Source organism: Phragmites australis, chromosome 6 (assembly GCF_958298935.1).
Source record: "Phragmites australis chromosome 6, lpPhrAust1.1, whole genome shotgun sequence".
Lineage (NCBI taxonomy): Eukaryota > Viridiplantae > Streptophyta > Magnoliopsida > Poales > Poaceae > Phragmites > Phragmites australis.
In genome coordinates this window covers 15,552,135-15,577,478 of record NC_084926.1, presented here as the reverse complement: position 1 = coordinate 15,577,478, position 25,344 = coordinate 15,552,135, and the positions used below count along the sequence as shown (strand labels likewise).

The following is a 25,344-nucleotide window of genomic DNA, read 5'->3' as shown; positions in this document are numbered from 1 at the left end:
ACATATTACACATTGAAAACATCGATCACATATTGTTCAGAATTTCAACATAAGCATTTACATATCACAAATGTTAAGAACATCACACATATGCACATGACACATTGTTTGAAACACATAAAACTAACTAACTATACACAATCCTTAGCTATATATCATTGGTGATGATGTCTTCTAAAATGATGAGATGATTGACATCATTAGCGATGCCGTCCTTCAAAAGATGCTTGACATCACTAGCAATGCCGTCTTCAATGATCGACATCATTGGTCGACGCTGTCTTACAAAAAGATGAAATTATTTACATCATCTTAGCCTCCTACGTTTAAGCACAATATCAACTCAAGCATCATCTTCAATGAGTATCTCGTTGTCATCCGGATAATACTCCATCCCGACTAACTCAGTTATGTGATAGAATCAGACTGCATTGCTACCAAACCGCTAGTAATGATTAAGCAAGAAATACGAGTTCAAACTAGTCTTGTAGTTCATGAAAATGTCTCCATTGGGACGGACAACAATAGAGAAATTTTCATCTACGATAACAGAATGGAGAACACGATTCGTAGCAAAAACAGGGTCTACGAAGGGGCCCTTCACAACAACGAATAACACGAAGTCCACATGACCGAAATTCACATCTAGCATCTGCATCGTGGAAGTGGGCATAGGGACAATCCCATCTTACCACTACCTGATAGATTTAAGATTTGGCATGCTTACCTTAGCCATCCTTGTTTAGGGATGATGATGAAACTTTATTTTCAATTTTGTTGGTCACAACATAAAATATTACAAATAACTTCTATGATCAATTTTGAGGCTCTCTCGTGCCATATGAAAATTAATTTTGATGCCCTTTTACTTTAAAATTAAACATGAACAACTTTCAAGGAAAAATATGTCATCTCATTCAGCCATTATCTGGATCATTCATGGTACTTTATAGGCTCCATGAAGCATCTACAAGATGGTCATATGTGTATCTACCCTCTCTGATAAACCATGCTCGTACCAAATTAATTGCTCCAATTACCCAATTAAGAGCAAAATATCCTACACGCGGGATAAACTCCATTGGAATGGATAATGCCGTGAAATTTTCTTCATGGACATTCAAATACCTCTTGTTTGGCTCTAAGTATCAATACGGAGCATTATGTACCTTATGTCCATACTCAAATGGTCTCTTTTCAAGAGAGTTAAATTAATTGAATTACCACCCCTCACAAAATTGAAATTTACTAACCTCTTGTTGGAATCATACATTATTGCACTATACGGATTTGATGCAAATCCGACCAACAGCATATCATGCAATTTCCCCATTGCATTCAGTATGTGGAAATCAACCAAGAATTTTCCATCTAAAAAATTTGGTTACGCTCTCTACGTACCGATATCACTACCGCAGCATACATTTATGGGCCCCTACAGGAAACTGTGGATCTAAGTGAGGTATAAATCTCCGTCAATGATAAAATACCTCGAACTCCTAACGAGACTTAGATACAACCCAGTATGTTGATTATATTTTGATAAGGACAATTATTCCAATATTAGAGGGAGATATGTATCACAAACAATACCTTCAGTCCTTAAATCCACGTACTAAAGAATCTGAACAAAAAGTTCAAAGAGTTATAAATTTGCAATATTTTACAAATACTTTGCCAATTGCATTTACTAATCACAAGAGTCTCACTAATCCCTGTGGTCAATGCACAAGAAAGAGTGAGGTACCTTATAAAACCACACATCTCCCAAATAAAAATAAGAGGGGGAGAAATCTAGGCACAAATAATGTTTCTCAAGCAGCTACATAAGCAAATAAAGATATTTTCTAAATCAGTAAATGAAATTCAACCCCTTATTGAAAGACACTTAATGGATGCCCTACATCCAGATCCCAGCAAGAATGTGCATACAAACTTATATGCTGGGATATTAGAACACCCTAACTCTATTGTTATTGGAAATTATGAGGAGTTAGAAGGGTTAATGAAATATCCACAAACTATATTAATTTACCATAATCATATAATAGAATGGATACAATTATCAACATATATATTTCTCCTCAAAAATTGCCAAAAAACTTCAACTAGATCTAGGCCAAAGTCCATAGCCATAGCAGAGTGCCTCTGGCGCTCGATCTGGACCAAATAGAACGAAGCAATTGAGGTAGAATTGCACTCACATAACAAAAGAGAGGTCATTTACCATTGTAATACCTACTCTTCATTAAGTCTTCCCACTGGAAGCAAAATGGTTCTATTCATTCGAAAGAATGAGGTGGTGAGATACAAAGCGAGGCTTGTAGCACACAGGTTCATGCGGAGACCTGACATCAATTTTTTTATGATAACATACTCTTGAGTTTTGTGTGGAATTAAGTTCTGATATTTAATATTTTGGCAATATAAATAGATATATCCATGCAGTTGATGTAGTTACCGTATACTCATATGAGTCACTAGATTCGGATATCTATATGAAAAATTCCTGAAGGGATTAAAATTATAAATTCAATAACAAATCGCAACATATATTGTATAAAACTAAAAAGTCACGCTATGACTTAAATCAGTCGTACAAGATATGGTATAGCTAGGGACGACAATCTTTCCCGATTACCCGATTACCCGTGGGTAAATACCCTAAGAGGGTCATATATGGGTAGCATTTGGTACCCGCAGGTACGTTCGTGGGCGAAAAATACTACTCGACGGGTATACGGGTACATGTATAGGTAAGACATACCCATACCTATGACACCCGTTTACCTGTATAAATCTATGACATGTGGATCCATTCCTCTAAAGCCTAACCTTCTACATCCACACCATATAAATACACACTCCCTATCTCCCCCACCACCCCACCCTCGCCCGCACCGCCCTGCGCCACCACCCTGTTCCCCGCCGCCCCTTGCCATCATGTCACCCTGTCTCGTCCCGCTCCACGCCGCCACCCCTTGTCCCACCACACCGCTGCCTTGCGCCGCCTCATGCCATCATGTTGCTCCACCCTGCATCATCGTAGTGTCACCCGCGCCGTAGCCCCTCGCCGTCGTGTCGCCCTACCCCGCCCTGCCTCACGCTGCCCCTCGTCGTCGTGTCGCCTCGCCCTGCCGTGCTGCGCTACCGCCTCGTGTCCCTATCCTACGGGTAAATGGGTATACCCGTGGGCACGGGTACCCGCAGGCGATGGGTTTGAACCCCGCTCTTTGCTTGTGGATGGGGCAAAAACTGGCGGGTACGGGCATGAGTGAGTACTTCCCGTACCTATCGTACCCGATTGTCATCCCTAGGTACAACTGATTGAGTGAGTTTCTTTTATTGAAGGGTTACTCAAATGATGATTGCCCATTTGTGTTCATTAAGTAATCTCTTATTGGATTTTGTATAATCTCAATATATGTTGATGACCTTAACATTATTGGAACCACACAACATTCCATCAGGAAGTGGCAAACAATCATCTTAAGATGGAGTTTGAGATGAAATACTTAGTTAAAATCAAGTTTGGTTAAGTCTATAACTTGAGCACATTCTATCAGGAATCACATCTAGAGCACCTATGGCTATTCGATCCCTTGGTATGGATTAACATCTATTCCGACCTAAAAGTGATGATAAGGTGATATTAGGACCTGAAGTTCTATATCATAGTATGATTGGCGCACTTGGGTATCTTGCAAGTCCAGACCCAACTTTGCACTTGCAGTCAAGTAATTAGTTAGACATAGCATAGCTCCAACCAAAGGACATATGATTGGCTTATGAAATATTCCTCAGATATCTCCAATGTACAAAGGATCTTGATTTATTCTAGATAAAAATCAAGATACGGTCATGGTAGGATATACTGAAGTTGGCTTATTGTCCTACTAGTTCTGTTTTCCTATATAGTAGTACAACCTTACGATGGAAGTCATAGAAAGCAAATTCTAGTTGCTACTTTCACTGATCATTCTGAAATAATTACATTATATACAACATCACATGAGTGTATTGCTTCGCAGAATGATTAATCACTAAGTCATTGCCCACTAAATGAAGTCATATGAAAACCTAGCATATTTATTCACTAAGTCATTGCCCACTTAAATATTCCAGAAATGTATTTGTGGAATTGGCATGCGAAGACTTCGAGAATTGCAGAGTCCAGGGGAGTCAATCGCTAAGTCATAACCTGTTTATGATCATCAGATCATATATATTGCACTATTTTCTCTTTATGAGTTTTATTCTCAAGTTTTCTCATATAAGATTTTTAATATGGCAATATCAATATAAGCATATATGACATATCATTTTCTCCTAAGATTTTTCTCCACTGGGTTTTCAAGAAGTTTTTCACTGGCATATTATAGTCACCTTTCTCATTATATTTTTTTCACGAGGTTTTTAGAGGAGTTTTTCATTATACTATATACAGATGGCAAAATTAATCAAAGGAGAGTGTTATAAAATTATCAATTCGTGCCTATTGAGGAGAGATGTCTCCCCAACAAGCATCTCCTCGTTTATGTCCGTTGGGGAGAGGTGTCTCCGCAACAAAACCATTTCATCTTGTAACAAGACACAATGCAACGAATCAATGATTTCGACTATACTCTATTGAGTTCTATTGTTTCTGTTCGTTTACACTTCAACAATTTGCTTATATGAATTTATGGGGCTGACCCGGACACCTGTACGACTCGTGTATGATGTATTTTATATTACAGATGAATGAATTTACGTAGATTGGCAATATAAAATTGATTACTAGGTTCATCATAATAAAAATATTATCATAATATATAATTATTCTTATTTAAATTATTATATTTTTTATAGAAATTGCAAGTCAAAGTATCACTTGAAACGATGTCAATGTCCTTAATGACTTATATTTTAGATCAAGGGGAACAATATATAAGTAAACACAATTAATACATAGCTAGAGAACACTTCTTTTATGGGGCATACAGAGAGCTTATGTGTGCAAATGCAACAGATCAAATCAACAAAGGAACCATATAAAAAAATCACCAAAGGAACGCACTAATTACTATGGAAACTAATCTATCTAAACCTAAAACTTATTGTAGTACATAGGCATGACTGCGTACGTACATGCATGCATATAACTGGCCAGTTGCTTGTGACGATATTGCGAATCTTCTCTCGTCCCTCCACGCGTCGGCAAACCGTCCGGCAGGCGGCGGGGACACCACGAGTACATCGCATCCGTCTCTAGCTAGGGCACACCAACAATATTATCTTCGCCATCGGCCTCGATTATTTAAAACTATAGTACGTTTTAATAAACTTTGCTAAGCACGCTAAACCAAACTCATTGTCTGTGATCTTCTGTGCGTATACCATTTGTAGCACTCTTTGCCTCTTTTGTATTCTTGGTTGGCAGCGTGGCACGTACAAATTATGTGCCTTCTGGTTTTCTTGTGGTACCGAATAAAATTGGGTATAGTTTTCTTGTGTTTTAAGTTTCCGCCTCAATACCGAACAACTTAGGGATGGATGCAGAGCAATATGTGGATTTATTTTAGTTTAACTTAATCAGTTAACTAGTTATTTAACTATATCAAAATGACTAATTAGTTTATTAAATGAATCCACAGATATTCATTAGTGCTCCATGTCCATCGTTATTAACAACCACTACCTTATATATATTCTCTATGTATTTAAATTTGCACACCCAAGAAAGGTTTTGCTAATTATAATAGTCTATTTGCAAAAAAAATCGTTGGCCTAAACTAATTTTCATATTAACTCAATTTGAACTGTTTGGGTGCCTCATTACACGCTACATGTACAGCTCGGTCGGAACAATGCCAACTTCTTTTCCAATTAACGACTTATATTTCATGAACAAGGCCTGGTCGAGTATATATTTGGCATATAATAAAAAAAACAGTGCTGTCATGTGCAGATTGAGATATAGTATATATCAGTTCCTAGTTTTCGTGCCTGCGACGATTTCCTCGTCTCTCATTAGCCCAGCCATTGAGCAGTAATTGGCACTAACCAATAAACTAACCCCTGTGTAGTGGCGTTGCCCCTCCAGTTTACCTCAAAATAAACTAACCCCTGAGCTCGGGTAGCCAATTCCTTGCTAAATAAAGAAAGTACTAGCAGATAGAGGAAAGTCGTCTCGCTGCAAGTTGCATCCACGCCAGCGCCAAGAAAAGCCAGCCTCTCTCCCACAAATACGCACACAGAGACATTATTCCCCTCTCCTCCCTTGGGAAACCTTTTGAGCTTTCTTCTTCCAGCTCCTGTCTCAGATCTCCTCCTTACCTTCTTTGGCACATTCGGCGTGATCGCGTCTGGCCGGAGATCCTGCCGAGCTCATCACCGTACTTGCTCTTTGAGGGCCATCTCCATTTTCAGTGTGTGAGAGGAGGAAGATTAAGAGAGAGATGGGGAGGGGAAAGATTGTGATCCGCAGGATTGACAACTCCACGAGCCGGCAGGTGACGTTCTCAAAGCGGCGGAACGGGATCTTCAAGAAGGCCAAGGAGCTCGCCATCCTCTGCGACGCGGAGGTCGGCCTCATGATCTTCTCCAGCACCAACCGCCTCTATGAGTACTCTAGCACCAGGTAAGTTAATCAGTGTTTTCATGTCAAATTTGATTGGTTTTTGCTTGTAGGAATATTGGTTATTCTTGCTTTTCTGGGTTCTTGCTTAGATTTACCAATTGAGAGCTAGCATTTCTTGTTCAAAGATTATATACGGACATCTACACACTTTTCTATAGAACATGTTAAACACAAAGTTACTTATCTCATATTTGCACAGAGTATTATAGTTACATATTTAGTCTTTTCCTATGAAGGAGCAAAGGTGTCCGTCTAATTTGTCTTTTTGGTTTAGTATCGGTATATTTTCCCTATTCCTTATTAATCTATTTCAATTTCTCCGTGTTTTGTGTAAAAGTTGTATATTAATTTGATCGTACACTTTCATGTGATCAACACCATGCATTAAATACTTAGGGTTTCGTGACAGTATTCATGTGTGGTGTGTTTTACACAGGCCAGTTCGTATCCTAAATATATATAATCTAATTTGCAGATTTCTCCCAGAGAGATTGCGTGGATCTAACTTGTATAGTCAAGAAGTTTTAATTGGCCTTCTGTTCCTTGAGAATTGAACTTAGATATTTTACACTGAATCACATAGTAAGGACCTTCGTAAATTACCTTTGTGCTGTGCAGCATGAAGTCAGTGATAGATCGATATGGCAAGGCCAAGGAAGAGCAGCAGGTTGTCGCAAATCCCAACTCGGAGCTTAAGGTTTGCTCTAGACAAATTGATCTTACAGTGTATTATATCCCACTATATATTTTCCTGAAATGTTTTCTTATTTAAGTGAGAGATATTAATACCGCTTCAAAAACTGTTTATTTAGATCGTGTACAGCATCTAGTACACCAAATTGAAACTTAATACTAATATGCTTAATTTTATAAATATAACTAATCTATTCTATTTTGCCACATGTCAATTCCAATTACAAAGTGTAGAGCCTATGTTTTGTTTTAGTGAAATAAAGTTTCTTATTTAATATAGGATGGTCTGGAGTTAGACTGATCCGGCAGCTTTGCACCAAATACTCCTTGGGTAGGAGTATTGATATTATCTCGGTCATGTTTTTCAATTGCAAAGGACATGTGTTTTAGGTTTCAGTGTTGGGGAGAACTACACATCTAATTACTAGATCAAAGAAAAATTGGAATTTGATTGGATAGATTTCACTATAAAGTTCATTTTAGATACAGGTGCTTGGGTTGTATTATTCACAAGTCACTGTATTTTTAACCAATAAAAGAGTAACTGTGACTAAATGGTTCCTGATGTCATGCATGTATTCTGCAGCGGTCGAACATTCTTTGAATTTTATCTCAAATTGCAGATTTGAGTTGAGATCACACATAAGTTAGAATACACGTGTTTGTTAGCAAGACATCATGCATGAAATGTTTGATCTTTGCTAGCTAATGAAGAATGTAGGATAATTTCCTTAATTTTCTAGATGTGTTTGATTAAACCAAATAAGCAAATTAAACAAAAGTAATTTGAACTACTTGAGCGTATTGGTTTGTTTGTTCTGTTCGTCCATGCTTTCCAAAACTCCAAAAAGGTTAACTTGATCAAACACTTCCATATTATATGCATGAATATTCAGTAAACAAAACTAATATAGAAAGTAGGATGTTATGTGAAATTAAATCCCATCATATTGGCTAGGGTATTACGACTTTTATTATTCGGTGCAGATTTGTAATAACAGAATTTTAAGGAATCAAACAGCTAACTATATACTAATAAACCAAAGAATAATCAACCACATGCATGAGATGACCATACTAGCTTGGCGATTGGGGTATGATACTTCTTACCACGGACTCAATATGGTTGTTATCCTATGCTTTCTAAAACAGTACCAAGATGCAGTCTAGTATTTCATAAGAATTCAACTTAAAAGAAATATGATGATAAAAATCGTTCACAACTGAATGTGAACAAGACAAGGTGTAAGAAAAGGTCCCATTGTTATCAGAAAGAATATAATTAAGTGGTAGTCTATTGATATCACTTCTTAACTATATTTTGATCAACTGAAAGACAGGCAGCTGCTAGCATAGAAGAACTACTCTTTTATATTAAAATGAACTTACTTCAACGCCTCAAATTGCTGGAAAAATAGTTACGAACCTTAAAAATATTAGTGAAAGGCGAATTTGAACTTGCTAGCATTATTAAGGGTAAATATGGAAATGTATTTAATGTTTCTGCTAATACATGAAAATCAGGTGCAAAAGTTTCAAAGTTCTAAAAAGAAAAGGAGAAAAAAGGCATATACTTTGACAATAACAAATTCACGTTGATCATTAAGTATTTGTTTTTCCATATATCTCAAATGTAGTTGATTTTGGTCTCAGACAGTTTTTCATCTAGGGCCTGTTCTGCCTTATATGATACGCTGCTTTGAACTTCATCGTCATTGCTAGACCTGTGCATAGTGTGTTTTTTTTTTTTTTTTTTTTGAGAAGGCTAGACCTGTGCATAGTTGAGGCTGCCTCAAACAGTTGGGTTGCACTTTAGACAGAGACAAGGTTCTCATGCCTACTCGTTCAAGTCCACATAGTCCGGCCGAACCATACTCAAATGGAGTTGGACTCAACAGACAAGATGTGAAAAATCAACGATGGGCTATCATTCAAACTTGCACTGCCCAATCCCCAAAGACGTATGGGCTTTAAATCTTGGGCCGGGCTAACTAGTAGATGATCGAGAGTCTGAAAACGAGTTTTTTTTATTTTTATATTTTTTTAAGTTAAAATTTAAATAAATAGATTCCCGGTGAAGATATTTACAAAATTTGCGCCTGTAGCCCTCTGAGAGGGTGGTTAGGCCTACCGTCCTCTCAAGGGGCGGTTAGGAACCGTAACCGCCCCCTCAGAGGGCGGCAAGAGGGGCTAACCGCCCCCTCAGGGCCTAACCGCCTCCTGAGAGGGCAGTTAGCAGAGGGCAGCTAGGGGCATTTTTTCCTTTAAATTTTTTTTCCCTTTTATCCTCTAAAAATATATTATTTTTGTAATTAAAGAAATAAAAAAAAGAAGGGGTGTAAGGAAATTAAGAAATTGAATTTGGAGTAGGTTATGTAATAACAGGAGAAAAAAATCAGTAATTAATAGTTGCAGCATTTTACGTGGGTATGGGGTACGAATGAGGACAAACATAGTATTAAACACAGGGTGAAAATATTACAATACATTGTAACCGCGACGACACGATGAGAAAACAAAGGTGGCATGTACGGTTCGCACTAAGACCTACTTATTAGTGCGCCGATCCTAATCATAACATGCCTTAGGGAGGGAAAGTATGTCGGATTATATTAGGTACTCTCTACTGCGTGCATCTAGGATACTGTCTCTTTCGGAGGGTATTGGGACCTGCCGCCTTAGCACGGCAGGTTCTCTCCCGCTTCCTTTCCCTCTCAGCCTCTCGAGCCTGGGCCACGGTACGGTCATGCGCCGCCTTCCTCATGCTCTCTTCTTCCTCCCGCTTGAGGCGAAGTTCCTCTTGATGTTGCTCGTACTCCCGACGTGCGTACGCTTCCCTTCTCCACCTCATGTTCATGTTGACCCACAGCTTCTGTGAGTCATTTTGCTCATTGTCGAGCCACTGAATAAAATCACAGAGCGGTGGAGGGGACTGAACAAATGGAACAAGATGAGCGGTTAGTAAAAGAGGGTGCGTAATCGGAAGAGATGAGGCGGATATCTATTACCGTACCAGTCGATAACCAGTTGTTGCATGGTAAGGCTTGTCATACTCGTAGTTGGCACACATGAAGAAGCGCAGCCCATAAGTGTATGAGATGTCCTGCGACTCGCGGAGCTTACAAAGGTCACCACAGAAGCACATTGGTGGTTCGAGACCTTCAGGTATGGTAGTCCCCCAATGTTTCTTTGGTGGGCTCGATAGAGCTGAGGAAGACATTGCACTTGAAAGATATGAGAAATGAGCGATGCTTCACCGTAAGGAGGTCCAGCTATTAATAGTTGGGGGAGGCAGGAGCATTGGATTCGCTCTTGAAGAAAGGAGTGAGGGTATGGGCGTAGCTAGTGGGAGGAGCATCAGATTCCATCTTGAAGAATGGGAAAGTTGTGTCATTGCTCATGGTCAGAGATTGCACGTTTATTGGTACCCGTGTTGTCATTTACTGATTGGAAAAAGCTAGGTAGTGTTGTCACATCTTGTTTAAAGCCTGCGGCAGGAAGCATGTGTTGTCAAGTCATGGTTAAAGAGTGCTTAGGTCACTTCTTCATTTAACATGTCTGAATATGAAATGCATTTACGAAATGCTAAGTCGACCATACAAAGTAAACGTGTCTTAATAAATAGGAGTACATCACGAAGCGAATATGCATATGTTAGTTACATAAAATGTAAAATGCTACTCATGCCTCCCTCATTGCCATCGCCCGTGCGCCCCATCGTGGTCCCGATGCCGCTGGTTAACCCTCACGTGACCCCTGGAGTTGGTGAGGGGGTCGGGTCGACCGACGTGTCTGGTAGGCCTAGTAGGGACCACCGGTGTCGAGGGCTCGTCTTGCGTGGGCTATGTCCGAAGCGGTGCACTGGAAACCTGGGACCGCTGAAAGACGTCATAGTCAGGTGTGCCCCCGAAGAAGTCACGGACGATGTCGTATGCGGTGTCGGGGCCAGCCTCATCCTCCTGACTAGGGTAGGAGGACTGTGAAGGCTCAGCAGGCGTCCATGTGTACTGGCTGGAGGAGCCTATGAACAAATAATCACGTTAGATACAAACAATATGGTATTGAAAGTAGTAGTAAAAAATGTATAATTGTACCTGCGTGGTACGACGGTGCAGCAGAAGAAGGCCACGCTGATGTGCCGTAGTACGTTGTGGGCGGGGTAGGGCGTGGGGCCGCCAAAGACGGACCGTCCTCATCACCAAAGTAACCTGAGCACAATATTAACTTATTTTGCTGAAAGTATTAGAAACCAGGAGTAAGGATTCCCGGAGTACCTGACTGTGGACGCACAGGGCTCGATCTACGAGGCTGCGTCGAGACTTGTGCAGACGGACCTAATGAATGTTTAATAATAATAAGTAAAGGATATTGTTCAACATTATTCAAAAGTATAATTCGTACCATGTTGCTCCGACCCTCCATGACGTGGTAGAAGGGGTCATGTGGGTGCCGACACTGAAGAACGTCGGTGCACGTCTGACGGCCGAGACGACTCGGCGTGTACACCACTCGACCTGGGAGGCGGCCCTGCTACATCTGTGGTAGATCGGCAAGAGGTGAGCTTCAAGGGGCGCGTCGTCTTGTCGAAAACCCGTCTAATGAAGCTCGCAACATCCGACGCACTTAGGTGATGCCCTTGCCGGACGCAGTCCATGGCAGCAGCTGCATCCCTATTTACGTCATAAATGATATCTGTTTGCGGATACGAACAAAAGTGAATAATTAAAGTATACGGTTATGTTCATTCAATATGGAGTACAGACTTCAAAAAGTTACTTACTGCTAAAGCGATGTCCTCGTCCCAATGTACCGGGTATGTCTCCGTTGTCGACGCGATGTGGGGCCGGACATCCTCAAGGGTGTAGGTGACACGGGTCCGCGTACGTGGTACATACCACCGTAGGTACTCCCTGAAGTTTCCCTCGCTGTAGGGACGCGCCTCCTCAACGACGTCCTGTAGCGCTTGGGCCCATGTTGCCACGTAAGGGGCCAAGCGCTCCGCCCAGAGGTTGTCAGCTGGCTGGCCTTTCTGCGTGTAACTGCATTGAAACCACAGTAAATGTAAGTCACACTGAAACGAAGGTTGCTCAAATTATAATTTTGCAAATGTACCTGTGGACTTGCACGGGGACGGTACGGATGGGGACGAGCGGGAATGCCTGGTGACGGCCAAACTGCCGCATGCGCGGTGCGGTGAGTACTCTTCAACGTAAATGTCGAAGACAAGGGGCGCCTTGGTGAGCCAGTACTCCTCGTCGCGGGTGCACAAGGGTGACAAACCCAACCCTGCGCGTGCCTACATGGACGGAACGCTGTATGGCTCTCATACCACATCGTTAGAACGTAGCCTGTCAAACTGGGTACGAAAATGCTCGTACGCGCTGCGAGGCTGCTCGTGCGCCCAGTGTGGCTGAGTGACAAACATCAATACAAATATTCAGAGACTAACACAATACGAAGGAAACTGTTAATGTAAAATACGTACCCGTCGACGACACCACATCGAGGCCATTGTAGGCGCGTCCTCGTCCGTCTCACCGTACCATTCCTCTGGGTACGGAGAGCAGTCCACCACCGACCTGCCTATGGCAAAATGCTCGTACGACCATAGCTGAAGAAGAAGTGGACACCCGGCGAAAGTGGCTAGTGCCTCCTTCTTCGTGCATACGTCGCAGAGCGCCCGATACGTCGCAGCAAGAACAGCGGATGCCCAGCTGAACTGCGGTACGTCCTCCGCATCAACGTCCGCTATCGACCGGGCGTACGGCACAAGCGTCCTCGTAACCAGGTGGCCTTGGCCACTAGTGAACATCACCCACCCAAACAACCAAAGCAGAAAGGCCTCCAAATGTCTCAAGACCGCGTATGCGTTGGCGTGTGGGTGTATGTACGCCGGCTGCACATATGATTGGTGTCGGAAAGGATCATTACGACATACTTTGTTAGTATTCGATAGGTTGTATGTTACCGTACCTGAAACTGTAGGATCCACTTCTTCGTTGGCCCTCGTGCATCGGATAAGAACTCAGGCACGTAGGGAGGTGCGTCCGCCTTTCGCTCCACCGGCCCAAATCGCTGATGCATGTCGTTCATCCAGTCAGCCTGCATACCGATGACCCCCAACCGCAGCTCCCGCGCAAGGAAGGCCTAAGAGGTAGGAGACATCCTGCATGGTTGGGGTCATCTCTCCGCACAGGAGGTGGAACGTATGTGTCTCCGACCTCCAACGGTCGACCAGTGCTGCTATCAGCGACCGATTGAAGTAGAAACGACAGGCCGCAACCTCGAGGTTCTCCGTCGATCGGGCCTCGACCAACTGGCAAAGCGGTAGGAGTTCGGCCGCTGCCAACATATAAGTATTGCAGTATATCAATAATATGTAACAACAACAGTGATATGATAATTTCGTATCAAATTTTCTAAGTACCTGTGGCTCCATCGCTCGTCTATCGTCAGCAGCTCTCCAGGGCCTCATGGGCGAAACACTCCTAGCTCTGCCTGGTGCTCGACGGATAAGAAGCTGCGATGCTTCTTGTCCACGACAGGGTCCAAAAGCTCGGGGGTCGAAGGGTGAGCCATCTCTGCATTTGAAAGACATGTACATTAATACATTGATAAATAAATACAACAACAATATACTTTGAATGCAAATTAACTATATGTGAAATTAACAAATATTAAAATGGTACAAAACTAGCTCAACACACATGAAGCTCACCTAGACAACAAGTGCATCACCACCTGCATTTTTAGGACAATATTTATAAGTGTGACCTACTTCATTGCACTAATTGCATCGCTTAATCCTAGGGCCAGCCTCGGATTCATCCATATCATTGCGAATCCGACGAGTTTGTCTTCGGCCCGGTGCGTTCTTCATCTTTCCCAAATCAGGCACATATATTCTTGCAGGCCCTGGGTTACTTGTAAAAGTGTCAACAATGCCGTAACCATACAGCTCCTGGTTCTAGATGTTCAGTATTTGATCTTTTATGAAATATTGTGACACATATTGCCTGGGAAGCATATGGTGCTCCGCACACGCAGCTATGATGTGTGTACAAGGTTTGTGGAGTAATTGTGGCTTCTGACAACTACATATGCATGTCCCACTCCTTAGCACACACTCTTGAACATGCCGCTCACGTCTACCCCCCTCCGACCCTTATCCCGACACAGGACACTGAACCTGTGCTCTGCAGTGCCCTCTTGATTTGCGCGATGCATGTGGGCCTTCCTATTTGCCTTCTCCATATACTCACATAGCATCCACCCGTAAAGCATACGATTGTCCTCCATTACAACCTTAGCAACTGCATACCGATCAATGAAGTACTTGCAGGTCCCATGCAAAATGCCTTCTACAATTCCAACTAGTGGTAGGGACCTCATTCCTCGCATGACCCAGTTATAAATCTCTGCAAGGTTTGTAGTCATTACTCCATACCTGGCACCACCACTGTCGTACAGTAGAGCCCATTTTTCATTCGGCTCATTGCGTATCCACTGTGAGAAGCTCTTAATAGATGAGCCCGATCTCCTTACAATCTGCGGAGTATCGGTTGGGAGAGGACCATTGGTTCGTCACCGTTAGGTGCAGCCTCCGCAGTTTGTTTTAGAATCAGTTCATCAAGTCTTGCCCATAATGCATTGAACTTACGTTGCTGGTTCTGACTGCACAACTTCTTGAAGAGCTTCATTAACTCTTTATTTTTAAACTGTCCGTAGAAGTTCGCACCCATATAACACATGCACCACCTGCTTTTGAGATCTGGCCACTGTACTGGTACACCCCGTCGCACGCTACCATGTTGCATATCCAGCAAAGCCTGCAACAATCCTGCATGTCTATCATGAATGAGACACACATCTGGTCGGTCAAGAACAATTGCATGCTTAACCCGCTCTAGGAACCAATACCAGCTGTCCCCGTTCTCACTCTCCACGAACGCAAACCCTAGTGGCAGGGCTTGATTGTTACCGTCGACCCCTATTGCAGACAAAATCTGCCCTTTGTATTTCCCAGTCAGGAATGTTCCATCTAGGCATATGATGGGTCGGCAATATCTAAATACTTTGATAGTTGCAGCGAATGCAAAGAAAGTACGCTGCAACACTCTTTTTCCGTTGTACTCCACATCAGTAGAGGGGTAATGCTTGATATCATAGTAGCTGCCTGGATTTCTTGCACAAATTGTGGCTAATTGACGAGGTAGATTGTGATACGAATCTTCATATGTACCGAACCTCATCTCAATAGCCTTTTGTTTCGCCCTCCATGCATTCGCATAGTTTATTGTCTACTGGAACCTTTGCTCAATAGCACGGATTATTGATCGTGGCTCATACCTTAGATTGTCCATAATCTCTCCGTACATAACATTTGCAATGAAAGCAGAAGACAGGTTCCGGTGAGCGAACTCTATTTCTTCAATGTGACAATTATGTTCCTTAACTATTGAGCATTGCCAGTAGTTTGCCCATTTTCCTCTGAATGCGTGCACCCGCCAAGGACACTGAGGCACCAAGCACTTCACATCATACTCTCTTTTACTTGATTTAACAACCTTGAATTGTCTACGAAGAGACAACGACCAGAATTTCACTGCATCAATAGCTGCCTCTTTTGTAGGGTATATAGCACCCTGTGATACCTCATTCTCATGGTACTGCCACGGTGTCTGGTCAGCCTCGCTAACCACCAACTTTGAAAATTCTTGATCCCGCCACTCTGCAGGAACTGGAGCATTACCCTCCTCATCAGAAGAATCCCCATCGGCAAGGCCTTCCTCTAACTCTTCATCCTCCAAATCCATATCTTCAATGATGCTAGGGATGTGCTCCCCTTCATCAGCTACACCCATCGGCTGCAGCTCTGGAACATCACCAACCTCCTCCCTGGACCCTGCATTAGCCGCATCTGACTCATCTTCCACTGCCTCACTTGGTCCTGCTACTGCTTCTGCAGAATTCACCTCATTTTGATCTTTCAGGTACGCCTCAGCTAACAAAACAAGCGGCAGGCCACGTTCACAGCATATATCTACATACTGCCTCCAAGTTGATGTGGCTTCGATGGGAACAAGCTCACCAAAGTATCCATGACTAGCACGGCTTATGACAGCTTTCAACTTCAGCTCATATTGCTGCGGATCCAGTTGGAAAAACCGCATGAGCCATTTGCACACACCCACAATAGTCCTCTCATTAGCTTTACTAAGCCCCTTCATGACATGACAAAATCCAGACAGATCTACACCGTTGGGACCGTACCTAATTTCACCCTCACCATAATATATCTGAAAAATTAATTTATCTGCCATCCCTGGAAACACCCGCAAACATAACACATGTTAAGACAACAAACTATATTTCTGATTATCGGATAAAATAATTTTTAAATGCTACCCTAGGTTCGCAAATTATCATCTACTGTTGACTCCTACGTCCGCAGGTACAAATAATATACTAAAAATAATATACTACAAATAACATACTGAAAATAATATACTACAGATAACATACTGAAAATAATATACTAAAAATAATATTCTATATTGAACTGCTATCGTACCATTTTCTAAATAAATTTGACAATTTTCTAAACCCTAGGTCATAAATGTCTAAAACCTATGTCATATACTACTAGTGCACTAATTAACAACAATAAAAAGGAAAAAAGGATTTACCCAAAAAATTTCTTCAAATCCGCGGCTCAAATGCAGCAGGGCTTCGCCGACCTCTCTTCCTCCCCTCTCTTCTCCTCTCTTCTCCTCTCTCTTCTCAACTTTTCCTTTTTTTCCGATTTTTATGATTTTTTGTCAATTTTTAGCCTTTTTATAGCAGCAGGGCGCAGGGGGCGGTGCGGCGCGGCGGGCGGTAAGGAGCTTTACCCGCCCCGGGCTGCAGGTGCCTAGTTTTGCAAATATCTTCACCGGAAATCTATTTATTTAAATTTTAACTAAAAATATATAAAAAAAACTCTCTGAAAACGCTACTGAGTTTGTACAAAATACAGTAGCGTCCTCTAAAACTTATATACGCGAAAGCTCTGTTACCGTGTGTTTAGGCCCAGTAAATAGTAGAAAATCAAATTGGGGTGAAGTTGAATAATTAACATGCAACAAATCACATCTTTTTAGCACTAGGAACATTGTCTATCCCTCTGCCAATACAGAACAACGTATTGTTCGTTATAATTCTTGGATCTTTTTACAGAGTGGTGAATTCATTATTAAAAGTCTAAAAGGCACCTAAGCTAGCCCTCCCTCTCTTTTGCGTGGCCCCTGATGTTTACACGAGTATTGTAGCTTTCTCCTCCATCAGGTGATGTCTTTGAGATACATGAAGTTAACCGTTTTTTTAGATTTTTCACTTGAACATACAAAAATATATGTCGAATCGTCTATAAGAGTATTACCATAATCCTTCATTGTATATTTAACCATAGATCTATTTGCATAACCGGTAAAGCATTCTGACGACTACAATCTTACTGTCTCCAACATCCACCCTTTAAAAGACTGGCTCTTGAATTGTTTGAATAAACTTGAATTTCATATATTTAGAGATGATATGAAGTATAAAAAAGGAACTACATCTCAAAAGACACATGCTTTCTCTTTCAGATAGTTCTAATAGCAAAAATTACAAGTTGCTGACTAGAAAAGGCTGCTTCATTTACAAGTTGCTGAACTAGAAAAGGCAGCTTGAAACACCGGTTAGATTTCCGAAGACGGTGAAGTCAAAGAGTTAATTAGGAGTTCCAACGGATAACAGCACCGCATACCAATTTGGAATTATCTTCCACTGCATGTTAACTGAAATCTCTCATCTTCCATCAACAGCAGGACTGTGTTTGGGACTCTTATGTTCCACCAAGAAATCCAAAATTGAACAGATGCCTTAACCAGCAATCATACTTCAAGGTGTCTCTTGGCCGCTTCCTTCCTCAGTAGTGGGTTTGGCTGCAAATGACAGTGAAATTTAGAAATTCTAGTACTGTTGCACGACAGCCCAAAAATTCCAAATACCATGCCTTCAACGGGGCATTCCTGAATACACCAGAAACCACCTTCGATGAAGATATAGCAGGATAGCTCAAACCTCAAATGCAACTGAACTCTCATTTGTAACCATGCCTGTTCCGACCTTGCAAAACAGAGAAAGTGGGATGAAGCTATAATATGGTCAACCCGTTCTGCTAATTGTCAATCACAGCGCACTTAACAGCAAATGAAGTTAAAAGGATACACAGTTCAAGACCAATGACACCCAAAGCTTTAAGCTTACCGCAGAGTAAATATTGAGCAACCTGAACACATAATAGAAGAATCAGAACGGACTTACAAATGCTATTAGTGCACCCTTTAAAGATCAAATAATAAAAATCACAATAAATCATTTACCTATACGCACATGTTCTTATCAGAATTTCCACTCACCTTATTACAACTTTCTGGAGTTTGTTGACGTTCTGCGTGGTGGAAACAGTCTGCTAAAATGGGCAAGCAGCCAGCATTTCCTTACAAACAAGTGTCATTTTTTCTCGTAGTCTTGTACCTAATATCTACTCTGTATATATCATGCTGCAAAATATTACTTCATGTCACATGACTTTAATTAATAATGCATCATGTTTGTTACCGATACACGTTTCTAAATTTAGTATCTATGGGTTCATTAATAGCATAACCTGTGCTTTTACTCTTGGTAGTTCTGGCAAAGGGAGGCAGCAAGCTTGAGACAACAACTGCACAACTTGCAAGAAAATCATCGGTATTGTCCGAAAACCCTGCAAAAGTTTCAAGTATATTATTCATTAAGAACTTGCTTATTCAGAGACAAGCACAATACACAAGTATGAAATATCCGAATGAATCTACAACTGTCCCACATTCAAACATGATAGAGATGATAACACCACGAATTATTATGTGAGGCTAAATACTTGAGGCAACATAGAGTTGAGCACATGGAAAGTATTCGATGTAAATAAACCATATCTATTAACTGGGCAATTGGCTATATCAGTGTTCATTTACCAAAGTATACATTACCTATATATCAAGTTATATTCTGATGCTCCTAATATTTACTGGAGAAAACAATGATGCGAAACCGCGTAAATTGACCAAGATCTTGGCTAGCCATTGTATTAATATAACACCTCATAAAAAGGTATTGCACATTAATTGGTTACAGGCAGTTGATGGGAGAAGATCTATCTGGGCTGAATGTTAAGGAACTGCAATCCCTAGAGAATCAGTTGGAAACAAGCCTACGTGGTGTCCGCTCAAAGAAGGTCCGGCCGCTAATCACATTTCTTTAGTCAATTGTTCCTACAAGAGCCTTAACTAAAGATTGTCACTACTGTTGCTGCTCTTTCCAGGACCATCTCTTGATTGATGAAATTCATGAACTGAATCGGAAGGTTCCACGACATTATGATTTTATAGTTCCTAGTGAAGTACTCGCTCCAGTCAAAAATAAATGTCATTTTGGGTTACGTGTAGTCAATTATTTCAAACTTTAGCTACAAATTACTTTTTATGTATTGAGTTTGGATACTTAAAAAATGAGACGGTAGATTTGTCTCGAAAAGTACTTTTATAATAGTATAATTCTGCTATGTTTTATCAATATATTAAATACAGAGACCGTGTCGATATAAAAAACGACACTTATTTTGGGCTGGAGGGAGTATTTTCTTTGATTTTAGTAATGCTGACTCTACCACTGCGTTGGTTGCAGGCAAGACTATTTCACCAAGAAAACATGGACTTATACAGTAAGATCAATGTGATTCGTCAAGAAAATGCCGAGTTATATAAGAAGGTAGCTGATGAATTGGGCAAGAATATCACAGAGTAACCACCTAACCACATATTTGATATGATATTAATTGTTCTCAGATCTATGAGACCGAAGGACCAAGCCAAGTCAATCGGGAATCACCGACCCCATACAACTTTGCAGTGGTAGAAAATACAGATGTTCCTGTGCAACTTGGACTCAGCACACTGTCACAACAGAACAACATTGAGCCGTCGACTGCTCCTAAACTAGAGTAATAATTATTATCTATATATATTCAACTGGTTAACTAGTCTTAAGTCTTAACTTCAGTGATATAATGAGTCTCAAACACATGCAGATTGCAATTAAATCCATGAAGCAGAGTAACACTGTCATTCTTATTATGATGAAGGGATACTATTCGTGGTAAAGGCATGATACTCAGATACAGACAGAACAAAATATTTATGCCAGAGAGATTTGGGATACGAACTTTTAAATGTACTGCAAATGAATTTCAGACCGGAATTGAGTTGTGGAATTCAGTGAATGATTGTTTTCTAAGAATGTTTGGTGAGACTTTTCTTACATTAAACAGGTGCAAGTTTGTTGATACAGTTACGAAGCTTCCAAAATAGATGATTATGTGTACTAAAAAATATCCATGATGAGTTTTACATAACTAAAAAATATCATCATGAATTTTACTATGAGATAAATATAACATGCAGTTAGGCGTTAGATTAGCTTTCTACCAGGAGTTCATTGGTTGCACAGAATCAGCACAAAGCCACAGATGTTAGGGCAGTTAGGCACATCAAGGATGGAGCGCCAGAGAGATTTTTCAAATTTTTGAGAAGTCAGTAATAAGCCTATTATCGCAAGGTACTTTTGTTCATCATGTCCTTTACTAGAGCGTCAGTAAGAGAAAAACATGAATTAGCATCAGCCATCAGTCGTATAATATTAAAACTGTTACTATGTGAATTTTAAGTCATCATAACCCACAAAAAGAACATTGATGGCAAGGGTTAAGCCTTGAGAGTATAATTTTTTGACGGACGCCTTGAGAGTATATTGAAAAGGGCAAAAAAAGAAATCCTCACTCTAGCTATGTATTGTTGCTTGTTAGATATGACTCAAATACTAAATACTTGGAAACCACCGTGTGTCCTGCTTAAGTCTAAAAAACACCGGTAGGCTACAAATAATACATCATATTCTCAATGAAAAGAAGAAAAAAGCATCAAGAGTTCAAGGCTCGAGAACACTGATAGCAGAGATCCCACTTCCCACTCCTCTGAGCCGAGAACTTTCTGGTAACAATAAGATGGCAGGGAATTTTGGAATGCAGTACAATCCCATGTAATCGAAACAAAATCTCTGTATGGGAACAAGTCCTGCATGATACCTATTTAGGGCCGAGAGGGCTCCCATGAAACCAAGCGTCTAAGACTCCATGTACCATAAATTAATATCTGCTTCTGCCATGGATTGAAGGCAATGCCTTAGCGGGCCAAATTTACCACTATGGGCTGGGCTCAGTCAAGGGGTTTCACGTTTTAGTTCATTTTCCTGCACACAGGCCGAAACAACCTATCACCCAGAAGAAACATACTTGTCCAGGGGATTATTCCATAGGAATGGCCCAAATCCAGGCTATCCGAAAGAGGACCTTGGTGTTCTTGCAAACAAGTAAATACACTTCCCCTAAAAATTATTTAGCTTTGTTTAATGTTGATAACGAAATTTCGAAGGCACGTGACAGAATCCAGTCAATAGACAATTCAAAACGCATTGATAACACTATCTCTAAAGCAACATGAATATGAATAATGCCAGTCAATACACTAACTTTTTTCCTAAAAGAAATCTAAGACGCATCACAATAACGATTCTAAACACTTCTGCAATTCAAGGGAAATTTTTGATACACGCTGAGAGTGATTACGAAATAACTTACATGTTCCTTGCAAGATATGCAGTTGCTGCCTCTAGCTTGTCACCGCCCCTTGCATCAATCTATCATAAAACAAAAATATTGAGGTCATATCAACGGTTTCGAAATAAATCTGAAGTAATTGTTATCACTAAATAAACAGCATAAAAAAATACATAATTCACAAGTAAAAACCATGTAATGAAGGACCACACAAGCCAAACTAAACATTTCTTCATGCAGTAAGTTAATCAATGTTTTTTGGTTCGCGCTACAGTACCTTGCATAAAATATGTAATGTTTCCAGCTGAGCAACTAAAGGATCCCTCCTAACAAAACCACAACAAGCAATGGCAAAACTTCACATGATCTCATCTAAACAGATGGCAGGCATACAGGCAACAGGAAAATAAAGAGGCAGGCAGATTCAATTACAACAACTTGCTAGGACTTGAATCACATTAACTTCCTGAAACTTCCTATGACTGTCCATATCCTTTTTCCTGGATATTTATCAGACATAAAATTCCACAGCTTTAACTAAAATTCAAAGCTAACCAGAATTAGAAGGTCAAAACATCTGATCTCATTAAGGCTATGTTTCCCCATGTTTTTGTTTCCTCAGTCCTCACAATTGCAAGGTCCTTCTCAAGGTCTCACCTCATGCCCTATTTCTCTCAGTAATCTCATCCAATACAAATTTTCTTTGGAACATCCCATTTATCACATGTATCTGCAGATCTTTGAACTAGTGCCATAAGTAACACTAAATCGAAAAAGATAATAAGGTCCTGTTTGGCACAGCTTGTGCTTCTGTACAATCCGTTTCCTGGAGAATCCTGTGAAAAGCATATTCTGCTTCTCTAGATTGTGCAGTTTATTCTCAGAATCTGCTTATTGATAATCTGTTGCAGAATCCTACCGTTTGACACAGCTTCTGCAGAATCCTCTAGAATCCACAGGCAGAAGTTGTGCCAAACAGGACCTAAATTAAGTACAAAAATCCAGAAAAATTGGCCATGACAAGTCCACTGACCCACTAACAGACCGAGATCGAAGCTACCTTAGAATTGCCACAGACTTACCAAAAGGTGGTCTTCTAGACAACCAGTTTCAAAATGATCATATCAACAGTTAGATCTATCGCAAATTGAAGCCAACACACGAAAACAAACTAGAAACAATATGCACCAACATGATGTGATCAGAGAAAAAGAGAGGTACCCTTCCATTTTTTTTCCCTTATTTTTATCAGCATCATGTTTTGAGATAACATCAGTGACTTAAAATGGCTAATCAAAATACTATTTGGCAAAAATCTTCTACGCAACCAGATTCAAAATTGTCATATCAACAAGTAGACAAGCAAAAACAAACTATATTAAAATAGAGAGCCATGATGTGAGGGGAGAAATAGAGAGCCACTATTCTATGTCTTTTCCTTCAATATTGTAATCATAATTGAATTGCATCATGTTTTGAGAGATAACAACAGTGATTTAATATGGCTATTCAAAATATTAAAATAGTAGGATATCAGGCATTATTACCAAACATAAAACAAACATTGACTTATCAAACTAATCTCCCTACCCTAATTCAGCTCAAAAAAATAATTGAATCATGCAAGCACATTATAGTAGATTTGTGTTCTTTCTTGCTAAATCTCTGATGTCATTCCACCACCTATCTCAAAATCTTAATATATGCCCAAACGTACAATTACAAAATTATGACAAATTTTAATTATTCAAAGAAATCAAATGCATTATATGTGTGCTCTGCACCAGGTTCACTTGCTTACCCATCATTGCATACTACACATTATCAAGTACATCTAAATCTTTAATACAACCTATAAAAAGTATAGCGGAATTGCAACATCATCAGAATGTCATCTTTCTAAGTACAAACAGTAACAAGCGCATGCCTCAGCGAGCAGATAGATGTACCCAAAATGTGCATTATGAAAACATACAATATACACAATCCATTGCAATAACTAGTCCTCTAAAATCCATCGGGGTTAAAAGTCACCATTCGCTTTGAATCTGCTCTGCCTGCAAAAACCGCAAGGAACACGCATCCGCTGCCACTCCAGATGACTAAATTCTAGGACGTCCCCCATTTCCTGACATTGTGAATTTGTGATATCGGTTCCCAGAAACCCGTAATAACACTCCAGCGTGCTTGCATACAAGTACAGTAGAATGCAGCCGCATGTGACATATGCCCTAGAACCTATCCCTGAAAGTGTTTACAGCAGCGAAAAAATTGAGAGAGAGAAAATCCTAGATTCAAACATAGACATCTAGAAGGCAAAAACCTTGATGTCTCGCACGGCGCTAAAACCTGGAAACAGCTAAAATAATTCGGTGCTATCAAGTCCGTTAGAACATCTCCAATGCAAGCAATAACAACACCATATGTATCCCAGAAAACACAAACCTAGCACGCAGGAAGGAAAAAGGCAGGTGTTGGACTGCTCACCTGAGACGCCGGCGCGCCGCGGCCGCTCGAGAGATGGGGAAGGGAAGGGAAGCCATTTGTGAATTGTGATTTTGGGGGGCAGTGGGCTACTCTACTACAAGAGCACGGGATTTAGAGAGCGAAGGAGAAGCACAAGGCGATGCCCAGACGACAAGCGACGAGAGGAAGTCCCGCGCGTGCGGATCTGGCTGGCCGCCGCGGCGAGGGAGAGAGACACGAGGACGCTTGGCAGGAGCCATGCGAGGCAACAGATGCCGTCGTCGAAGGCAAGCAAAACCCAACGGCACACACGCGTCGCTCGCGGGGGCTGACCAGGACGGGGAGAGAGAGAGAGAGAGAGAGAGCACGGACGCTGCGGGAGAAAGCAATCGAAATCTGAGTCGGATTCGAGATCTCCCGGCTCGATGCGAAGGGCGCTGCCGCGGCCGGTGCTCTTGTAGGCAGCGGAAAGGCGCCGGGGAGCCAAAATATCTAGGGCTTTCCGCCATTAAAATACACGGCGGAAGAGCGTTCCACCTTGGGCCACGTCGTCCCCCGACAAGCCGGCGCGGGCGCGCAGCACGCATCCGATCCTCCTCCCGCCGCGCGATGCCGACGCGAGAATTAGAAAACCTCAAACACCTGCTGGTCCGATGGAAGGGAACGATGGGCACGTGTGCTTACCTCCGTCGGATGGAAGGTCCGGAGGGACGGATCTTCCCCGGCGCCGACACGTGTCCACGTGGAAACGGGTTGCCGGGTCTGGCGGCAGCACCGGGCAGTGGGCTTCCACCGGCAGTCGGGTTTCCCCACGAATAATGCG

General features: G+C 41.3%; 1 protein-coding gene and 1 long non-coding RNA gene across 11 annotated transcripts; one reads left to right on the top strand and one right to left on the bottom strand.

Moving 5' to 3' along the window:
• The first annotated feature begins 6,193 nt into the window (after positions 1-6,193).
• LOC133921890 (MADS-box transcription factor 27) lies at positions 6,194-20,680 on the top strand. 8 transcript variants are annotated; one of them, XM_062366965.1, is made up of 9 exons: positions 6,202-6,622; positions 7,098-7,130; positions 7,241-7,319; positions 19,032-19,093; positions 19,520-19,619; positions 19,707-19,784; positions 20,069-20,152; positions 20,230-20,384; positions 20,472-20,680. In XM_062366965.1, exons 1-9 carry the CDS (start codon positions 6,441-6,443, stop codon positions 20,488-20,490), a joined length of 792 nt encoding a protein of 263 aa, XP_062222949.1. In that variant the 5' UTR covers positions 6,202-6,440; the 3' UTR covers positions 20,491-20,680. The 8 variants fall into 8 exon arrangements, with proteins under 8 accessions (XP_062222955.1, XP_062222957.1, XP_062222958.1 ...); XM_062366968.1 differs by having other exon boundaries at positions 6,207-6,622; positions 19,707-19,748; XM_062366967.1 differs by lacking the exon at positions 7,098-7,130 and having other exon boundaries at positions 6,205-6,622.
• On the bottom strand, positions 17,897-24,996 carry LOC133921891 (uncharacterized). 3 transcript variants are annotated; one of them, XR_009910342.1, is made up of 4 exons: positions 24,543-24,996; positions 22,077-22,135; positions 18,390-19,109; positions 17,897-18,282 (listed from the first exon to the last, which is right to left on the bottom strand). It is a non-coding gene; the product is annotated as an uncharacterized LOC133921891 (long non-coding RNA). The 3 variants fall into 3 exon arrangements; XR_009910341.1 differs by having other exon boundaries at positions 17,897-18,629; positions 18,760-19,109; XR_009910340.1 differs by having other exon boundaries at positions 17,897-19,109.
• Between the last annotated feature and the right edge of the window lie 348 nt (positions 24,997-25,344).